At 38.6% G+C, this 19,285-nt stretch overlaps 1 protein-coding gene across 5 annotated transcripts; it reads left to right on the top strand.

Annotated features, from left to right (window-relative positions):
- Nucleotides 1–12,948: 12,948 nt before the first annotated feature.
- Nucleotides 12,949–18,158, top strand: LOC137748767 (Golgi SNAP receptor complex member 1-2). 5 transcript variants are annotated; one of them, XM_068488949.2, is made up of 6 exons: nucleotides 12,949–13,379; nucleotides 14,462–14,658; nucleotides 15,759–15,857; nucleotides 15,991–16,062; nucleotides 17,684–17,813; nucleotides 17,899–18,158. In XM_068488949.2, the coding sequence occupies exons 1-6, from the start codon at nucleotides 13,250–13,252 to the stop codon at nucleotides 17,994–17,996; spliced, it is 726 nt and encodes a 241-aa protein (XP_068345050.1). In that variant the 5' UTR covers nucleotides 12,949–13,249; the 3' UTR covers nucleotides 17,997–18,158. The 5 variants fall into 5 exon arrangements, with proteins under 5 accessions (XP_068345050.1, XP_088540318.1, XP_088540322.1 ...); XM_088684192.1 differs by having other exon boundaries at nucleotides 12,979–13,379; nucleotides 15,759–15,848; XM_088684196.1 differs by having other exon boundaries at nucleotides 13,106–13,382; nucleotides 15,759–15,848; nucleotides 17,684–17,797.
- Nucleotides 18,159–19,285: the final 1,127 nt, after the last annotated feature.

Here is a 19,285-nt window from a genome sequence, read left to right as displayed (position 1 = left end):
TCATCAAGTCGTCTCCGAAGAAACGACCTAGTTGGTGGATCATTTCCCTTCTCCACCATCGTCGTCGCAATCTTCCACTATTCCTTCCACGAACATGCCTGCTGTTTGGTTAGGGACCTCTGAGTTGTGAGGTTGTCCACCGAGATAGATTTCATTCTCTCGGCGTGTTGCGCTTGTGGCCTCGGGCGGCGCAACAATGATCGGATTTTTTGCAGGGTGCAAATCCTGCCCAAGGCCTTGCACTGGTAAGTCAGCTGTTGACTTTCCCATGATTGTTTTCTTCTTTACAGACCGTGTCTCGATGGTCATGAACTCCGAAGGTTTAGCACAAAGGTCCCACCTGGCGTGCCAAAATGTTGACTCTAAAAATTACAAAAACCTACGTGGCGCGCAGGCCGAGTAACTAATAAGCTAACTACGTCTTTCGGTTGAATGTGGGGCGTGCCAACTCGTCGGCCGAGCTCGGCCGAGGAGTAAAATTCGTTGATGTCGCGTTGAGCGCGTCGTTGACTTCTCTATCTTGCGATTGCGACCGAGGAAGGAACCCTCTCGGTCTCTGGGTTCTATAGCCTGAAGACAAGGCTACTAATTCTACGGAGTTCACAAATCGTCGGAGCTCGATTCGGTCACTGTGAATATATTCGTAAGAGTGTAAGCACATTGAATCGAGACCAAACTGTATGGGCACAGGTACTCAAACGTGATGTATGTCTTGATGGTAAATGTAGTTCGGCCGTCGGAATGCCGAACCCTGAAACTTACTTGCGAGTATCCAATCATAAAATCACTCGGCGTCCAGTACGCCGAGTAACGCAATTCGTAACACCTGACTATGCCTAGAAGGCTAGCAAGATGACCTCTACCAACAAGGGTTCGAAAACCCTTCTCGGCCGAGACTTAGATAGGTAATCGGTCGGCCTCGACGCAGTACTGTTTATCCAAACTGAAGGTGCTTCTCGGTCGGCTGATTCTGCGGCAGCAGTGCTGTTTATCCAAACTGAAGGTGCTTGCCGGGTGCCTCCACAGTGCTGTTTATCCAAATTAAAGGTATGTCGGCAGAAAAAGAAAAGGAAAAATCTCAAGGTATTTGAGAGGTTTTGCGCAGGGCAATTGTATGCTGGATTGAAGGCCTTTTTCTGTTGCATGATTTCTTGTATTTATAGCACCCCATTCCCTGAGACCGAATTACATCTTATTTGGATTGGGAGTCCTTGTCCCGTTTCAACTCTACCTCGAACAAGCCTACTCCCACTAGGACTTTGAACTTTCCCTTTTTTCGAGGCTTTATTCTTTGCCGGTCGGGAATCCTGGTCTCACCAGGACTTCCTCGACCTTTTCTATTTATCCGGACTACTTCTTAGGATAGGACTTGACCGACCCTGCTAACTGGCCCGAGATTTATCATTCGGCCCATAGTATTTGACACCGCCTTGGGCCGAGCACATCCTGCTGCTCGGCCCAACAATATTATTTTGGGCCCAAACAATATCACTCGATTTTAGACCAAAAATACTTAATTAACAAAACATTATATGTTACATTAACAACTAGTTGGTGCATAGGATTGGACTGGATTGGATTAGATTGAAGAATCATTATATTTGTGGAAAAGGTGAATAGGTTTTGTCTTATTTTAAGATCGGTTAGACTAAGTTTTAACTAATACAAGATTAAAATCAGTGTTGATGCACAAAATTAGTGAGACTTTTGAACAAAGTAAAGTGTCAAAATTTGTGACATTCGCACGATTGCTCCAGTCACCTAGTGAGAATAATGTGTAAAGAGATACAGACAGGGAAGCAAACACAAGATGTACGTGGTTCACACTAAGTTGGGAGATGGTAGTGAGTTCTTATTAATAGTGAAGAGTTTAGACAATACATAGGTTCAAGCATAATCATCATAGTGAGTTCTAATGACGAGTTTAAGTACGATAAAGGCATTAGGGATTAATTGTAGAAGAATGGCATCCTTAAATAGTTGAAGAGAGTCTCCGACTTTCGTCTGCAGTTGATGTGGGACTTTAGAAGCTTTATTTTGATGTTGACACGTGTTGCGTCATGATTGGTCTCTTGATTGGATAGGAATTCATATGCTTTGGCAGGGGTGCCTCAACATGAATCCTTTAGTAGGTCCATGAAGTTATGACGTTCACTGGTGCTCGGTAGTTTTGGGGTTGGTGAAGTATGGTACAAACAGTGCTCCCTTTAATTCCTGAGTGAGGAAAGTTTCTTTGACAGCTCCTATTTGTAAAAGTATGAGTCACAAACACACTTGTCTACTGTATGAAACCTTAATGACATCTCCACCTTAATCCTTCCAACTTAAAAGCGTAGTAATCATACCACCTCCTAATATAATGATAGCAATGGATAGGTTTATAATTAAGAAGGTTCTACTTTGCCATGGAACGTGTATAGCATTCAAATACGGGTTCTCACAATCTACCCTCTTTAAAAAAAATCTCGTCCTCGAAATTTACTAAACCTTACTCTGAAAGTCTACTCTTAAAATTCTATGTCACTAGCTCATTTCAATTCAACCTATCTAACTGGCTCCACAACATCTCATAAAGGTATCTAATCTCTGGAGCTCTGATACCATTCTGTCACGCCCCAAACCCAGGGTTTGCAGAAAAATATAGCCCGTCATGCAAGTAAAGATAAAAATAAAAACAAAAAATCAAACTTATCTTCTATAAATAACTCTAAAATTCTTACAATGCGTACAAAAATAAATAAAAACTCTTAAATCTCTCGTCTACCACATTCTCTTCAATTTTTTCCGCGCCCCCTCTCCCTGACCCATTGCCTCTCGCCAGAAGTACAACCCCTTCCTACCAACCGCAACCTCTTCCCTACTATCACATGCTGCCAACAAGGATACCGTCCCATATATCCCACAACAAAACCGATTTCATCCTCCAATTTTATCAAGACACCCACCACCTACCAATTTTCAACCCCCAATTTCAACCTTTTGTCGACCCTAATGAATTAGACCACCACCCAGCAGACCAACTGCAATCTTGCCTGCCGCAGCATCGCCCCGACTCCGACAGATTCGGAAGTAGCACACCGAGAAGTAATGGAAGATGATAAAAGCACCTTGGTATGAAAGACTCAGAAATAAGAATACAAAAGTAAAAAAGGAATTTAATTGGGGTAGGCTGGGGCTGAAGAAGATTGAGAAGATGCAGGGGTGGTGGGTGATCAGAGTGAGGGAGAAAGAGAAGGGTTGAGGGGGAAGAGAGAAAAGGCAAGGGATGGTAGCGGAAAGAAAACCTCGTTTGACATGAAACTAATTTAGCCGTTGGACTTGTTAAACCTTTAATTTACTTTTCAAAGTAGCCCCCACTACGAAGCAGTTTTCTTGTTCCGTCACCTTTTTAATCACTTAAGCAACAAGTCATTTATTTTCATAACATAAATGAACACTATAATCTTTTGGGTTATTGACTTAAACCAAATGTGCTAAAAAAAAAAAAAAAATTTTAAAGACAATGCATACTGTTAATTATGTGATGAACTAACTCCGAAGTTTTGGTTTGCAATGTTCTAGCCGATGGCGTAATATTTAGATTAACAAATGACCTTTGGCTTCACACTGAATAATTGTTAAGCACTCTAGAAGATAGACTTTGTCAACTCCATATACGCTTAATTATATTGTTAGGATATTGATTAGTTGATGTAATAGGTCATGATATTTCTTAATCAAAGAAACAAACACGTTCCATTCCATGGTTGCTCTTTGTTTATGTGAAAACAAGTTTTCCTATGCGATTTAATTTTCCTACGTCTAGAAAATACACAATATTTTGACCTTCAGCCGTTCGGGATCCTTTGTAACATGATATTTCTTGGTCAAAAAAAAAAAAAACCGATCTTATGAAATTGTTTAGGATGGGTAAGTTTTGTCTTTAATTTACATGGCAATTTTACATGTGTCCCTCTTGCATAATTTTCTACTAGAAACATGTGTTGGCCCCACCAACTAGTGCAAGAATAGCTACAAGCCCAAATCTAAAAGAAACTTCCAAAACATGAGACGTTACAATGTAAGTGAGTAAGAAAGATGTGAAATTTAGTTAAAAATTTCAACCAAAAAAAAAAAAAAAAAACAAGAAGAAAAAAGTGAAATTTGTTGTAAACTTTTTTAGTTTAACTGTGACTGTGTAAATCCTATATTAGATTTTATTCTAGTTATTCTTTCCTATATGGACATGTATTCCTTGGGGATGAAGGATTTTCTCCCTCTTATTACTATAAATAAAGACACTATGTAGGGGGGAATAACACATACATTCCTCTACACAATTCTACAAACACATCTCTCTCTTTCTTCTCTCTTTGCTGCCAGCCCTCTTCCATTTGTTAGATAAAATAGGCCACAACACGTTATCAACACACTTCTACCATTGCGCTTAGGAATCTGACGTGGAAGATTTCTGCATCAAACTAGTTCATCCATATCATCACGCAATCTGGTTCTTCCAAAACAACGGTTTTTATCTTGATATGTTTGCAACCTTGATAGCATGAACATTCACCATAATGCATGACCCAACCTTACGTTTTTTGAATTTTAGATTCTACATAAATTGTGTATGCATTATATTCATAATTGTTGAATTATGTGAATTTGATATTGCCATGAATTGCATCAAATATATGTCCATGCATTGAATTATATATTAATATACATGCAATTGAATTGAATAAAAAAAAATTTGGATTTGTTTGGACCCAAACCTGAGAGCAAAGCCAAGACCATGGAGCCTCATAAGTCTCCAAACCCAGAACCTGACGCCATCACCGGCGTCACCACCGCTTTTTGACATAAGCATGGATTGCAGCCATGCCTAGCCACCACAGCTGTTTTCCCGAGGACTGATGTGTGATTTATGCGCACACAAATTAAACCCTCTTTTTGACGATTTGTAGTATAAGTGCAAGTAGGGATCGTTCTGGACCGGGGATTAGGAGGGATTGCAAATCTCTTGGAAACTGACTCAAAAACGTAAAATAAAGTTTAAAACACTAAACTAGACTCAAAGAATGCAAAATTAAAAACACAAACTAAATTGAATTCTAACTAAAATGAACATTAAAGCAAAAGGGGGATTGAGGTTTTTACGAAAATTGAAATAACGAAACAAGTTAATAAACTAGACAGAATGTAAATATGAAGTTTATGGATGAATGCTAGCTAAGGGGTTCATCTCCATACATGTTACACTTGCATACAAGATTGATTCTCAGTTGGTCTTTCGATAAATTATGAAACTCAATGCTCCAAGTTAATTAGGTTCGCTTAAATTAACTTTCAGATTTCCCTAGATTCGTTGGATTGAATGGAATACGCATTACAACCAAATTATTCTTAATCAAAGTCCCTAACTATGGAATACGCATGATAGAGACATTCAACAAAGATCATTAAGTTCAACGGAAATCATAAACATCGACGAGGCATTCGTTACTATGGAATACGCATGAAACTTATGCCAAGAATTCTTTTAACGCGATTGTTTATGAGCAACCTCCACTACTTGTGAATATAAGTTCGTAACGTTTAGGTGAAATTCACTTATATTCTAGCGTCATATTCATGCATGAAAATTAAGCTTGCAATCTCAATGAACATACATAAATAAGTTATCAATCAAACAGTTAAACGAATTGAATCCACAACTTATGAAATTCCAACGAAAGTTAATCAATTCATATTGCAAATATAAACATAATTTCGAATCACCCCCTAGCTAGAGGGGGGTTTATTTCCTCATAACTTTGAAATTAAAGAAACACCTAAACATTCCAACAACTCAAATTTGAATTGTATGAACGTTTAGGCACTCTTCTCTTCCATTCCTTATACGTACAAAACAAAGAGAATTAAAATGAAACATTGAAATCAAAGAATCACCTAAACATTCCAACAACTCAAACTTGAATTGTATGAACGTTTAGGTCCTCTTCTCTTCCTCGTTATTGTAGCATAAGGTCTAGGGATAATTGGTTTGGGGGATGGAAGTGTGGAATGGAAAAGGAGTGGTGGAGAATTGGAAGGGGAATGGAAAAATGGTTGGTGTTTGGATTAGTAGGGAGGGGGGACTCACGGCTAAGGAAAGAATGGAAGTGTTTGAGGGGTGTTGTGTTGTGAATGAGATGTGAATGAAAATGAGATGTGATTTTTGTGTATGAATGCATGGGTTTTTATAGGGGGAATGGGAGAATATGTGGGTGATTGTTTAAGAGTGAATGTGGTTGTTATGATTGAGAGTGCATGTGGATGAAATGATGAAGTAGGAAGGTGGAAATGCATGTGTTGAATTGGTGGTGCAATGATGAAAGAGTAAGTGCATGTGTGTGTGAATGGTGGTGCAATGATGAAAGAGTAAGTGCATGTGTGTGTGAATGGTGGTAGCTAGGGTGAATTATGATGAATGCATGTGGAATAAAGATGGAGAAGGTGGTGTAATGATGAAGGATTAAGTGCATGTGTGTGTGAATGGTGGTGCAATGATGAAAGAGTAAGTGCATGTGTGTGTGAATGGTGTTTCTTGATGGTTTTGGGGTTGTGATGCATGTGAATGCATGTGGCTAAGGGTTGTTGATTGGGCTAGAGGTTTTGCATGGCTCAAAGGATTGTTTGATTGGGCTAGGCCCTTTGTTTTATGTCCAAAGTGCATACAAGGCCTTCAAATTCGTCCAACACTTTGGCTCCAAGCAAATGCAATCCAATCCAAGCCCAATTTTGCTCCAAAATGCTCCAAAATGCATCTTTTTGCTTCCTTAGCCATATGAACCTAAAAACACACGAAAATGGCTTAAACTACTAAAACAACTATGAATTAACAATATAAATGCACGAAAACAAGCTAAGTAAGTTGCCTAAATATGCTCCTATCAAGGACCTGAAGTTGTCCTAGTAGAAATCATGGCTGAGAAGTTTTGTTTTTTTTTTTAATTGAAATCTTGTCAGAGTTCAAAACCCTAACTCAAACTTGAAGGTTTCTTGGTTCATTAACGTTGAGTTTTAACTCCCCGTCACCTGGGAATAGGTTTTACGGTGAATCATAGCCCCAGACTGCCACCAGAAGAGACGAGTCCGGTGTTTTTCCCTGGCGAGCACACCCAGCACATGGTTGGGTTGTTCTTCTGATCCAAAAAACCAAGCCCTTTGGGCTTTGGCTCTTCTTGGCCCAAATCAAAACCCAAATTTGGTTTTTGGGTATGCTGTTGCAAGCCCTATCTTTCTGCCAACTTGCGATGTTAGCACAATTGGGCTTTGGTGTCCTTGTGTCCTACGACGCACTAGATTGTATCCTCCCTTGGGTTCATCTGTTCGCGCTGCTCACGATCCCAGCTCATTGCTAGAGGATCAGTGCACTGCTCCGCGCCGCACCGGATTTGTACCCTTTCATGGGCTTTCCCTTGGATCCGGCCTGCTTTTTCCTCTTTTGCCTTGGGCCTGCAGCCTACTTGAGGCAATTCTAGCCCAATCTGGGCCTGGACCTCACAGTAGAGATTTGCTCAGCCCACCCATGGGCTTTGGCCTATATTTTTGGGCCCCGAGCTTAAATAGTTTATTATTTTTAGATAATTTGGGTTTTATATTTTTTCACCCACACTTTAAATTTGGCCTGAAGTCCAAATAATTAATTCAATTATAATTATATACCTGAAGTTCTATTTGCATATTCCCTTGTTGCATATTTTTGTGTATATATTTGGGTTTGTCTGCAAGACCATATGAACCTGAAGTTCATAATTATTTTGAAACCTGAAGTTTCTACAAACATACCATGTTTGAAAACTTGAAGTTTTCCTTAGAAACATCACCCATGAAAACCCGAAACTTTTTCATGCGAATTTTAACCAATACATGTCTATTAGAGCCTGAATGTTCTACTCCTATGTGAATGGATTGATATTTTCTCCATTGCACTAACCACATCTTGTCCATCTATTTTGTGATAGGAAGATGTCGAATTTGAACAAACTCGACTTCACTGCTTTAGAGGTCTCTGGAAGGAACTACCTCAAGTGGGTCCAAGATGTACAGCTTCACCTCACTGCAAAGAATTTGCATCCCGCCATTGAAGATGAGATGGACAACCAGGTTGGTGAAGCTAAGAAAGCCACTGCCATGATCTTCATTTGAAGGCATATTTATGACGCCCTGCAAACCGAGTACCTTGCTGAGGAGGATCCACGAGCATTATGGGTCGCTTTGCACTTCCAAGACATGACTGCTAGTATTTGCGCTTCCAAGACTTTAAGTCTGTGAATGAATATAATTCTGAAGTTTGTTGAATCCGATCACTTCTCAAGTTTTGTAACGAAACTTTGACCGAAGAAGATCTCCTCGAGAAGACCAATTCGACCTTCCATGCTACTAATATTGTCCTGCAGCAACAATATAGAGCTCAGAAGTTCACTAAGTCCTTGGATTTGATCTCTATTTTACTTCTCGCTGAAAAGTAGAATCAGTTATTGATGACAAATCATCAAGCTCGACCTACTAGGACGACTGCTATGCCTGAAACATACTATAGCACGAACCAACACCAAAAAAGGCGTGGCATGGATGGCCAAAAGCCACCCCGTCAAGGTCAACAAAGCCAAGGCCCATCTAAGGGAGGAAACAAAGCTCAGAAACACCTAACCTCGTTTCCAAGGCCCCAATCTTCAACAATAAGTGCAAATCACCTGAAAGCATGGATACGGACATGTGCTATCGCTGTGGTTGAAAGGACCATTGGTCTCGTGTTTGCTGAGCTCCCTAGAAGGTTGTAGCTGAATATCATTCTCGTCATAAGAAGTTTGAATCAAACTTTGTGCAAGTGGACGAACTGGAGAGTACCAAGATGGAGGTTTCTGACTTTCAAAAAGCCGTTACCCCTATGAAAGATTAGAATCTTAGACATAAACTATTTTTCTAGTTGAAATTTAGACAATAGGGCCGAATTCCACCTAGTGGGCGAACCTTCCTTGTGTTTTTGGTTAATTTTGAACAATTTTCCTTTATATTTGGATTATTTGTTGGTGATTTGCTTTTGGATATTAAGTTGTTAATTAGTTTCCGTCCTTGAATACTTTAAATTATTTTGAATGGATATTTGTTTTTAGAACTTTTATGCATGTGACCGATTCAAATTAATTTTTTATTCTAGGTATTACTAGTGGGGAAGTTAGTTGTCTGGTAGATAATGCAACCGCACACACCATTTTGCGTGAACACATTTATTTCACTAACTTCATACCTAAGAATACACCTCTGACAACCCTCTCAATGCCATCCAACTTGATTGAAGAATACGGTAAGGCACGTATAATGTTGTCCATTGGTACAATTTTGACCATTGATGAGGCACTTCATTCTCTACATTTCGGAAGAACGTTGTTGAGTTTTAAGGATATCAGAGATAATAATTACCACACTGAAACCCATGTAGAAAATGAAGTTGAATTTTTGTGTATAACTTCTTACAAATATAGCTAGAAGGGTATTCTAGAGAAGATGAAACGTATTCCGAATGGTCTGTATACTACGATCATACACCCTATAAGAGCCACTATATGGCTGGCCCTACCTCTGGGACCGCACACGACGTTACATTTTAGCATGATCGTTTGAGACACCCTGGACGAATAATGATACGCTGTATCCTCAATCATTACATAGGCATCCATTAACCCGAAGTTTAGGTTCGATTCAATGAATCACATGTCAAACATGTTCAATAGGAAAGCTTATTACTAAGCCTTCCTATGACAAGATTGGCTCAAATCCTCCCATTTTTCTACAAAGGATTCAAGGGGACATTTGTGGACCGATTCGCCTTCCATGCGGACCATTTAGATATTTTATGGTTTTGGTTGACACTTCCATATGTTGGTCACACGTATGCTTGTTGTCCACAAGAAACGTTGCATTCTCCAAACTATTGGCTCAGGTTATCAAGCTCATGGCTTACCACCCTGATTATCCAATAAAATCTATTTGATTAGATAATGCTGGAGAATTCACATAAAAAACTTTTGATGACTATTGCATGTCGGTTGGGGTTGAACTTGAACATTTAGTACCCCATGTTCACACACAAAACGACTTGGCAGAGGCATTCATTAAGCACTTACAAATGATTGCTTGATCGTTGGTCATACGTACTAAGCTCCCGTTCACTGTTTGGGGCTATGCAATATTGCACGCAGGCATGTTGGTCTGCCTGAGGCCTGTTGCGATCCAACCATATAACGTCTTTCAGTTGGTTATCGGATACGAACTTAACATGTCATATTTGCGCGTTTTTGGTTGTCTATATGCCGAGTTCGCCGACCTTACGTACAAAAATAAGGCCTCACCACAAGATGAGAATCTATGTCAGATATGATTCTCCTTCGATTATTCATTACTTAGGACCTTTGACAAGCAATCTATTTACCGCTCGTTTCGCAGATTGTCACTTCTACGAGACAGTCTTCCCGTCGTTAGGGGGAGATAAGAACGTCAATGTTCCTAAAGAACGACGTGAATTATCGTGGATGACTCTCACTTTGTCTCATTTAGATATTTACACCGCTGAGTCTGAAACTGAAGTGAAGCGCATATTAGATCTTCAGAGCATAGCTCAGAGCATGTCAGATGCTTTCATTGATCTAGCGCGAGCGACAAGATCACATATTCCATATGCGAATGTGCCTGGAAAGATGGATGCACCAAATGTACGACAGACTTCCCTCCTAGAGGCCCGGGATGCCAACTTTGGTGATCCACATACATTAGCAGCTAGCCAATCATCTGTCCCTACACAAAAACGTGGTAGACCTCTTGGTTCAAAAGATTCACACCCTTGGAAGACGACACTGGCCCCTGAAAAGCCTACCTTGAATCCAACTGTTGCTTACTCATTCTATCAAACTCATGAGGAAATTCTAGATGACGGAAGCGTCCTTGAAGAGACGAATCCACCTCTCAAGAATCGTGAGATTTCGATCTATTATGCTAGCTTAGATGATGTGTGGTGTAGAAATGAGATGATCATCGACGATGCATTGATATATGCAGTAGCTACTGAGATCATGTTGAGTGTTGACATTAAACCCCGTCCCGTTGATGAATGTCGACGTAGAACTGATTGGTCAAATCAGAAACCAGCAATCCAAGTCGAACTCGATTCGCTTGCGAAACGTAAAGTGTTTAGACCTGTAGCTTCTACTCCTCCACATGTGAAGCCCGTTGGCTACAAGTGGGTTTTCGTTCAGAAACGTAATGAGAAGAACGAAATTGTGCGTTACAAAGGTCGTCTTGTTGCACAAGGCATTTCACAACGCCCCGGAATTGACTATGATGAAACTTATTCACCCGTTATGTATGTGATTACTTTTTGTTACCTTATCAGTTTAGTAGTTTTCGAAAAACTGAGTATCCAGCTGATGGACGTAGAAGCTGCGTATCTCTATGGGGATCTTGATACGGAAATTTATATGAAAGTTCCCGAATAACTTACATTGACTGGATCAAATATTTCCAAACCCCAGAACACGCTCTCAATTTGGTTGAGGCGGTAACTTTACGGTTTGAAGCAATCTGGAAGAATGTGGTATAACCATCTGAGTGAATATTTGACTAGTTAGGGATATGTGAACAACGAATTATGCCCTTGTATGTTCATTAAGAAGTCACATTCCGGTTTTGCGATAGTTGCAGTATATGTCGATGACATGAACCTTATCGGAACTCTTGAAGAGCTTGTAAGAACTGCCGTGCATCTGAAGTCGAAATTTGAAATGAAAGATCTAGAAAAGACTCGATACTGTCTCGGTCTCGAGATAGAGCACCGTTTGGATAGAATCTTAGTACATCAAACAAACTACACCCAGAAGGTGTTGTGCCGCTTTAACGAAGATAAAACGAAGCCTTTGAGTACTCCTATGGTCGTTCGATCGCTAGATGCAAAATGAGATCCCTTCCGTTCGAAGGAGGATGATGAATAGATTTTGGATCCTAAAGTTCCTTATCTAAGTGCGATAGGCGCTTTATTGTACTTAGCTCAATGCACTAAACTCGACATCTCCTTCAATGTAAATCTTTTGGCAAGATATAGTAATGCACTAAACTCGATTTAAAATATGTTTAGGTTGGATGAGTAGAATTCAAGGAGAGCTTGGGTTTTTACAAATTTAACTAAGCCCAATCCATAGGGACAAGGGAGGTGTTTGCAAACAACCAGATGGTACGGTTGGTATACCATGCCAACCGAATTACCAACCATACATATCAAATTTGTACTAAAATTTTGTACCAAATGGCAATCGTACAATAATTGTCCAAATCATACATTTCCGATAAGGTAATGGTATTCAAAATCATTACCAATTGCAATACTGTACCGAACCAGTATTAATAAGATAATATAATATTACATACTTATATATATTGTAATATTATTAACTAAAATTTGAACAAAAAATTAAATTTTGTTGTGACCTATTTTATTTGATAAAGGGAAGAGGGCCGACGGTAAAGGGAGAAGAGATAAAGATGTGTTTGTAGAATTGTGTAGAGGAATGTATATGTTATTCCCCCTACATATTGCCTTTATTTATAGTAATAAGAGGGAGAAGAAATCCGTCATCACCAAGGAATACAAGTTTATATAGGAAAGAATAACTAGAATTAAATATAATCTAAGATTTACACAATCACACTTAAACTAGGAAAGTTTACAACACTCATCTTGAGTGTGTAAATACTCAAAGTAGATTCAACATCATGTAAAAGTTGAGGAAGTCGACTTGTTGGCACTAATTCGCCCATTCCAAGCCTAGCAACGCTAGTCCCACAAACGTTTTTTCACAATTTTCCACGTATCCTCAATCATAGGATGTGGAACCCACACATCAATTAAATGCGTCCAATTCGGAGAACTCTACTACATAGATGATCCAAATTTAGTTCGAATCTGATAGATGATGGATTTGATACTCGTGACTTAACCGATCTTTTACTCCAGTGTAAAATATATAGTAAAATATAAACATCCCGACCCTTCATCCCTCTCTCTCTGTGGGAAGTAAAAAGAGAAAGCAAAATGCAGACTGTGAAGAACAAGAAGATGTTTTTTAACTGTAAATAACTGAATCAGTAGAAAGCAACAGTTGTATCACGAAACAGTCACGGAAGACGAATTGGCCAAAAGGGTTGCCGAATCTGGATCCGAAATTGGGAGGTCCAAATGACGGATTCGAATCTGGAGTTGCAGGAATCGGGTTGGGAGGAGCTGAGGAGAGAGGCCAGGAAGATTGAGGGAGATCTTGATGTGAATCTCTCTTCTTACGCTAAGCTTGGTGCTAGGTTCACACAAGGTGGTTCATTTCTTCCAACTGTGATCTTAATGTGATTAGTTTTTCAATGGACGTTGTTAATTGCTTAATTATGTGTTTTGGGTTTCGTCATTTCTGTGATTTGTGCATTGCATTTTGGTTATGGAAGGGTTTGGATTGGTGGGTTGTGGTAGTTACGCGAATTGTAGTGCTATGAAAATTCAATTTGTAGGAAGCTTTGTTTATTGTGCTAGTTAGGAATAATGGGGGTGGCTTAGTTGCTAAAATTTGGAGGAAAGGGAGCTAATGTATGTTTTTACTTTCTGTTTATCTGAATAGTAAAAGTTTAGTTTGATCGGTATCGTTAATTTGTAATTGTGAAGTTTGGTTATAGAGAATGGCAGAGGTTTCTTGAGTTTTTATGAATGAGAGAATTTTAGTTTCCTTCTAGTCAAACTGAGATCTTTTGTTATATATTTAACTATTTTAAAGGGTAAGCATTGTTGTGATCATTCTTTGGACTTATGTGTAGGGCGACTGAGTTTCACATCTTTTGGCATTTGCGTTCTTTATTAGAAGCTTTCGTGATCCTTCTTCAAGTTCTAAACATTTTCTTAAACTTTGTTTTCTGTTATGAATGAAGTTGTGTTATAATGTTTTTTTCAATGCTTTTTCTTTGATATGTTTGTTAATGATAAGTTCATCGCATTACAAATGGGATTTTTGACGACCAAATAGATAAGTTTTTCTATAAGAGGGATTGTATTAGTTGGTTGATACTAAGAACTGTTAAGATTTTAAGTAGGTTGCAGTGTGCATCTCAGGAATTTTGTTAATTTAGAAATCAAAGGCTGTCTTCTTGTGGAGCTTTCAGTTTCATTTTTTGTTAACTAGACCCTTCTTAAGTGTTTGTGAAGAAGTAAATAAGCTAATAATAAAGGAGGGAATTGAGTTTCCTGGTTATCGCATGACATGAAAGAAATTGTTGCATGATGTTTTCTTTCCTAATGCTGTAACTTTTAGCTGCTAAACATTATGGCCCTATTTTTGAATATTTACTATTGAAAGCATACTTATTATCAATGAATTAACCGCCTTTATAACAATATACATTTTGAAATCAGGTTATGTGGAATCTGGGTCACCATCTGTTAGTTCTAGCAGGTCATGGAAGTCCATGGAAATGGAGATCCAGTCGTTGCTTGAGAAACTTTTGGAAACAAATGATTCAATGAGTCGATGTGCTGCATCTGCTACACCAGCTACTTCTGTAACTCAGAAGCTAGCAAGGCACAGAGACATACTTCATGAGTTTACCCAGGTTTACCTTTCTTGGACCTTCTACTTTTGGATTTCAAATTTCTAGCGTCTTGTTTTGTGTTTTCTCCTCTGCTGCAACTTATAGCTAGCTTTGGTGCATGATAGTACATGGAGATTAATAATCTTTGCATTGTCGTGGCTAGGATATGCTAGATCGTTTTACAATTGTTACAATATATGATATAATTGCATGAAAAAACTAGTGTCAAATAGTACCATATTCTAAAATGATCTTGCATGTCATCAATGGTCCCAAACCTTAAACAAGTTTCATATTTGATTAATAAATAATTGAATGGTAATACTTGTGTACTGGTGGAATGATATAATTTATCATTTTGGAGTTTCAAACCTGAATCTGACTTGACCTGGAGTTTGAAACTCTTGTAATCATTTTGAATGGAGCAAGGTGCCTCTTAAAGAATCCTTTCTCAATTTGTGTTTTTGGCACAGCCACATGTATCTTAGGTTCATCCTTAATATTATTGAAGGTGTGAAACCTAGTTGCAAACTTCATCAGGCCCTGATTATAGATATCTAAAGTAAATCTTGCATTTTGACTCGATAAGCACTTTGCGAGTTGAGGCTGTCCCATTTGCAGCTTTGAGTGAAATTTTTCTTCTATATATCCTCCGGTTTTTGGGGTGTGGGAGTAAATTAATGTTAGAGCTACAAGCCATGACAAATATGATCGTCATATTCATGGAGGTCTGGTTCAAAGGGTAATGGTTTTGATTCTTTAATCTTGTTCTTGAAGATTGAGCTCTGGTTGAATTGTAACCTTAACCTGAAGTTAAATTAGGTTCCGTATATGTCAATTTTAACTTTTGATGAGGATTTAATAATCTGGCTTTGGTAAGACATTTGAACTCGATTTTCCCATCATTCAAATGGATACTTTTGCTGGAACATGCGTGAATCATCTTGTGGTCACTTGGAATCCTAGAATCACCCCCTCCTTCTCCCACTATTTGTATTTATAGAAGAGAATTTTGTTTTTAGCTTTGTTTTGTTTGACATTTATATATTTACTTCTGTAATTAGCATTTTACCATCTGATTGAAATCTTTTCCGTTGTGAAAATGGTGATCGTCTCTTTAGGAGTTTAGAAGAATCAAGGGGAACATAAATTCATTGAGGGAACATGCGGAGCTTCTGACTTCAGTCAGGGACGATATCAGTGAGTACAAAGTGAGCATGGTTAGAACTCTGATAATTATTATAGTTTGCATGTTGTTTTTCCGTTTTTTTTTATACTTTTTTGTCTTTTTGTCTTGATTTCTGTATGCTCTTTTTTTCTAAAATCAGGTTTGTTTTACCTCGCTTCATGCAGGCATCTGGGATTATGTCACCAAGAATGCAGATACTACGGGAAAGAGCTGCCATCCATGGAAGTGTATCGCATGTAAGTTTAAGTGCTATTTGGGGATAAATCACATGTTAGGTTATGAACCAACACAATTGCATTTTGTGCATTTCCCATGGAACACTTCCCCCTTTTCTTTCTAAAGTTGGGTCTAACTAAGGCTTATCGAGTCTACGGGCTACACATTTGGAGTACCTCCCCTCCATTCCACAAATCCTTAGTATACAGATTTTACACCTTCAAACAGGCTGTAATTTACTGCAAAGTAACAAATGTGAATATTGAAGTGTTGAGGGGAACTCAAAGTTGAATAACAAACTGTTCACCAGTCAGGATACTACAGATTGAAAGTGTGCCCACAAATTTTCCTTGGGTCGAATATCTGGCTACGTAATGCTTGTGATGCATTCCTTATGCCGATTTTCTTGTCTTAGATAATCCCCCAAGTCGATGGTATTGGAGTTACAAGTAGGATGTGCTTGGCCGGGTGATTCTGACATTGGTGGTAGATTTTTTTGCACTTTCTGGTGGGTGGTTTTCTATTGTGAAATAGTTTCTCTTTCTTAGCAGTACGTGCTTATTTGAAGTGGAATATTTACGGGAGTAGGAATAGGATAACATTGAAGGTTGTGAATTGCCTTTGTGTAATCTTATTTTCAGAAACCCCATATTTTAGCTGCCCTCCATCCTGCAAATTTACTACAGTCAATTTGTGGTTGGTGTTCTGAGACTTGCAGCTCTAGAATTTGTTTTATGTTGATATTTTCCCCTTTTATACATCCTGTTAGAAATGGATGGGTTTTCCACATAGAAGTAAAGTGAAATAGAAAGTTTCCCTAACCTTTGCCAGTGGCACTGAGTATGCTTAATTGGTTTCCACTTTCCAACAATGTATATCAAAGTCATAGAGAACCACCCACTGTTGCTTTGAAATTTAGAAAGAGGAAGAACATATTTGATCCTAGCCATTAAATGGAGTAAGTATTTAGGAATCTGCATGAAACCTTACATATTAGACCGTAAAGTTTGGGCCCGGAAAAATAAGAAGGAAAAGATGAACTTTCCCATCCAACCAATTCTGTTTTAGTATGGTGATTTGCTACCTAGTTATCAACTATGGTTGGTCCCTTAAATCTAAGGTAGAAGGTCATACATGGTGGATGATTGTACCAAGATCGGAAAAGTAGTGCTTTAAGCTCCCCCAATTTTGGCATGATGCTTCCTTTGCATCAAAGCAACGCACAGGACACTTTTTTTGAAGCACTCTATATTTCTACGTATTGGTTCGCTGCACTTGGATTTAACTTTTTCTCCTATGGTAAATATTGGACTCAGTTTCTGCCTTCAATTGAAAGTCGGTCGTTGGAAGTCCTGTTTACAACAACAACAACAACAAAGCCTTATCCCACTAAGTGGAGTCCGCTATATGAATCCAACAACGCCATTGCACTCGGTTTTGTGTCATGTCTTCCGTTAGATCCAAGTAATCTAATTATTTTCTTAGAGTCTTTGTCCAAGTCTTCCTAGGTCTTCCTTTACCCCCTTGTTCCTGAGCCTCTGTCTCGTAATCGCATCTTCTAACCGGAGTCATGGGAAGTCCTGTTTATTTTTATAAAATAAAATAAAATATTCTTTGATACATATGTTCATGTCTGTGCAGATAGATGAGGTGATTAGTCAAGCTCAAACAACAAGAGCAGTCTTGGGCTCTCAAAGGGCTCTGTTTGGAGATGTTCAAGGGAAAGTGAAAAATCTAAGTGACAAGTTCCCTATAGTCCGTGGCCTACTCGGTACTTTTTGAAACAATTTACGCTATTCATTTCCATCTTCTGATGTGACTTTATATCCATCTTCTGTTCACTTTTTTCTTCGCAGGTTCAATTCGAAGGCGGCGATCAAGAGACACACTTATTTTGTCTGCAGTCATTGCAGCTTGTACCTTGTTTCTTATTATCTACTGGCTTTCAAAATAATTATATGAGTGAGATTTGTCGATATAGAAAGTTATAAACGACGGTACCTCTCTAGGGATTTTTGCTTCTGTAATTTCTTGGGACAAATTTTTTACATGTTTCAAAAGTTTGTGGTACCTTTTCTGTGGTGCCATTTCAGTGAATTATATTTATGCTTCTATACAGACTAACTGTTCAAAAAATGGAGCTCGAGAAAAACTTCATGGGTTCATATCCTTACTCTCTGTCCCTCTCTTCTGCCATGTCCCCTCCCTCGTGTGATACGTGACATGTCAGGCGAGGACTAGAGAGAATGGGCATGAACCCGTTACAAGTTATCATTGTTTGAAATTAGATATCAAAATCTGAACTAATCAAACTAAATCCTGCAACCGCACACTGGCATTATTTGTATTTTTTCTGTCATACCTAAAGACACATTTTCTATGTCTTAACATGGGACTTGGTGGTGCATCATGTGAAGTGATATGACTTTTGGTCGATCGGTTCCTTGGGTGAATGGTCCATCTGGGGTCTTAGTCCAGAAGCAGTCCAAAAGTGCTGTGGAAAAAAGCCTAATCAAATCTACATTTTGATGGAGCTGTTACAGCATGCAAAATCAAAAGAATTTATTCCAAATGTTGGAGTGATTTTGGGACATGTTTTGTTGAGAGTCAATAAGAGAGGATTTTATTGATGAAAACATTAACTAATGAATGAATAAAAATGTAAAGGGACAACAAGGTTGGATGAATTGAAAGCAAAATTAATTCTCCAAACCCCACATGCAAAAAAACATGTTTGGATGCTGGGCAGGTAAATTAGGTCAAGTTTTGAATTTTAGACACCAAGATGAGGAACAATGGCAGACCATGTGTTTTTTTTTTTTTTTTTTTTTTTTTTTTTTTTTTTTTTTTTTTTTTTTTTTTTTTTTTTGGAACAAGCGATATTATCTGCAACAAGGTGGAGAGGGATGGGCTTAGCCTCACAATAGGTTAGCAATAATGTGATTCAAATTTGTTTTTAACGAGAATCGTACCTAAAATCTCTCACTTACAAGTAAAGAAGAATACTCCTAGACCGTGGTACTAAGTGATGATAGACCATGTGAATGTTGGAGTGTGGCGGCAAAAGTGATAAATGACTAACCAAACAAATCGAATTTAGGGCAAATTGAACATTAGGGAAACAATTTCAACACAGCAAACACTGTCAACATGTATTTCAAATAGTTACTCTACTCTTATATATAATGCGACCTGTTAGGTCATCCGCAATGCAAAACTAATACGATACATTGACGGATATAT

This window comes from Pyrus communis, chromosome 2 (assembly GCF_041283825.1).
Source record: "Pyrus communis isolate YQ-2024b chromosome 2, ASM4128382v1, whole genome shotgun sequence".
Classification (NCBI taxonomy): Eukaryota; Viridiplantae; Streptophyta; class Magnoliopsida; order Rosales; family Rosaceae; genus Pyrus; species Pyrus communis.
The sequence above is the reverse complement of the archived record's forward strand: the minus strand, read 5'-3'. Positions and strand labels throughout refer to the sequence as shown.

Coding starts and splice junctions, on each gene's coding strand:
- LOC137748767 (XM_088684196.1), top strand. CDS start 13,250: ATGACGGATTCGAATCTGGAGTTGCAGGAATCGGGTTGGGAGGAGCTG. Junction 16,063..17,683: donor TCCATGGAAGTGTATCGCAT/GTAAGTTTAAGT, acceptor ATGTCTGTGCAG/ATAGATGAGGTGATTAGTCA. Junction 17,798..17,898: donor TAAGTGACAAGTTCCCTATA/GTCCGTGGCCTA, acceptor TTTTCTTCGCAG/GTTCAATTCGAAGGCGGCGA.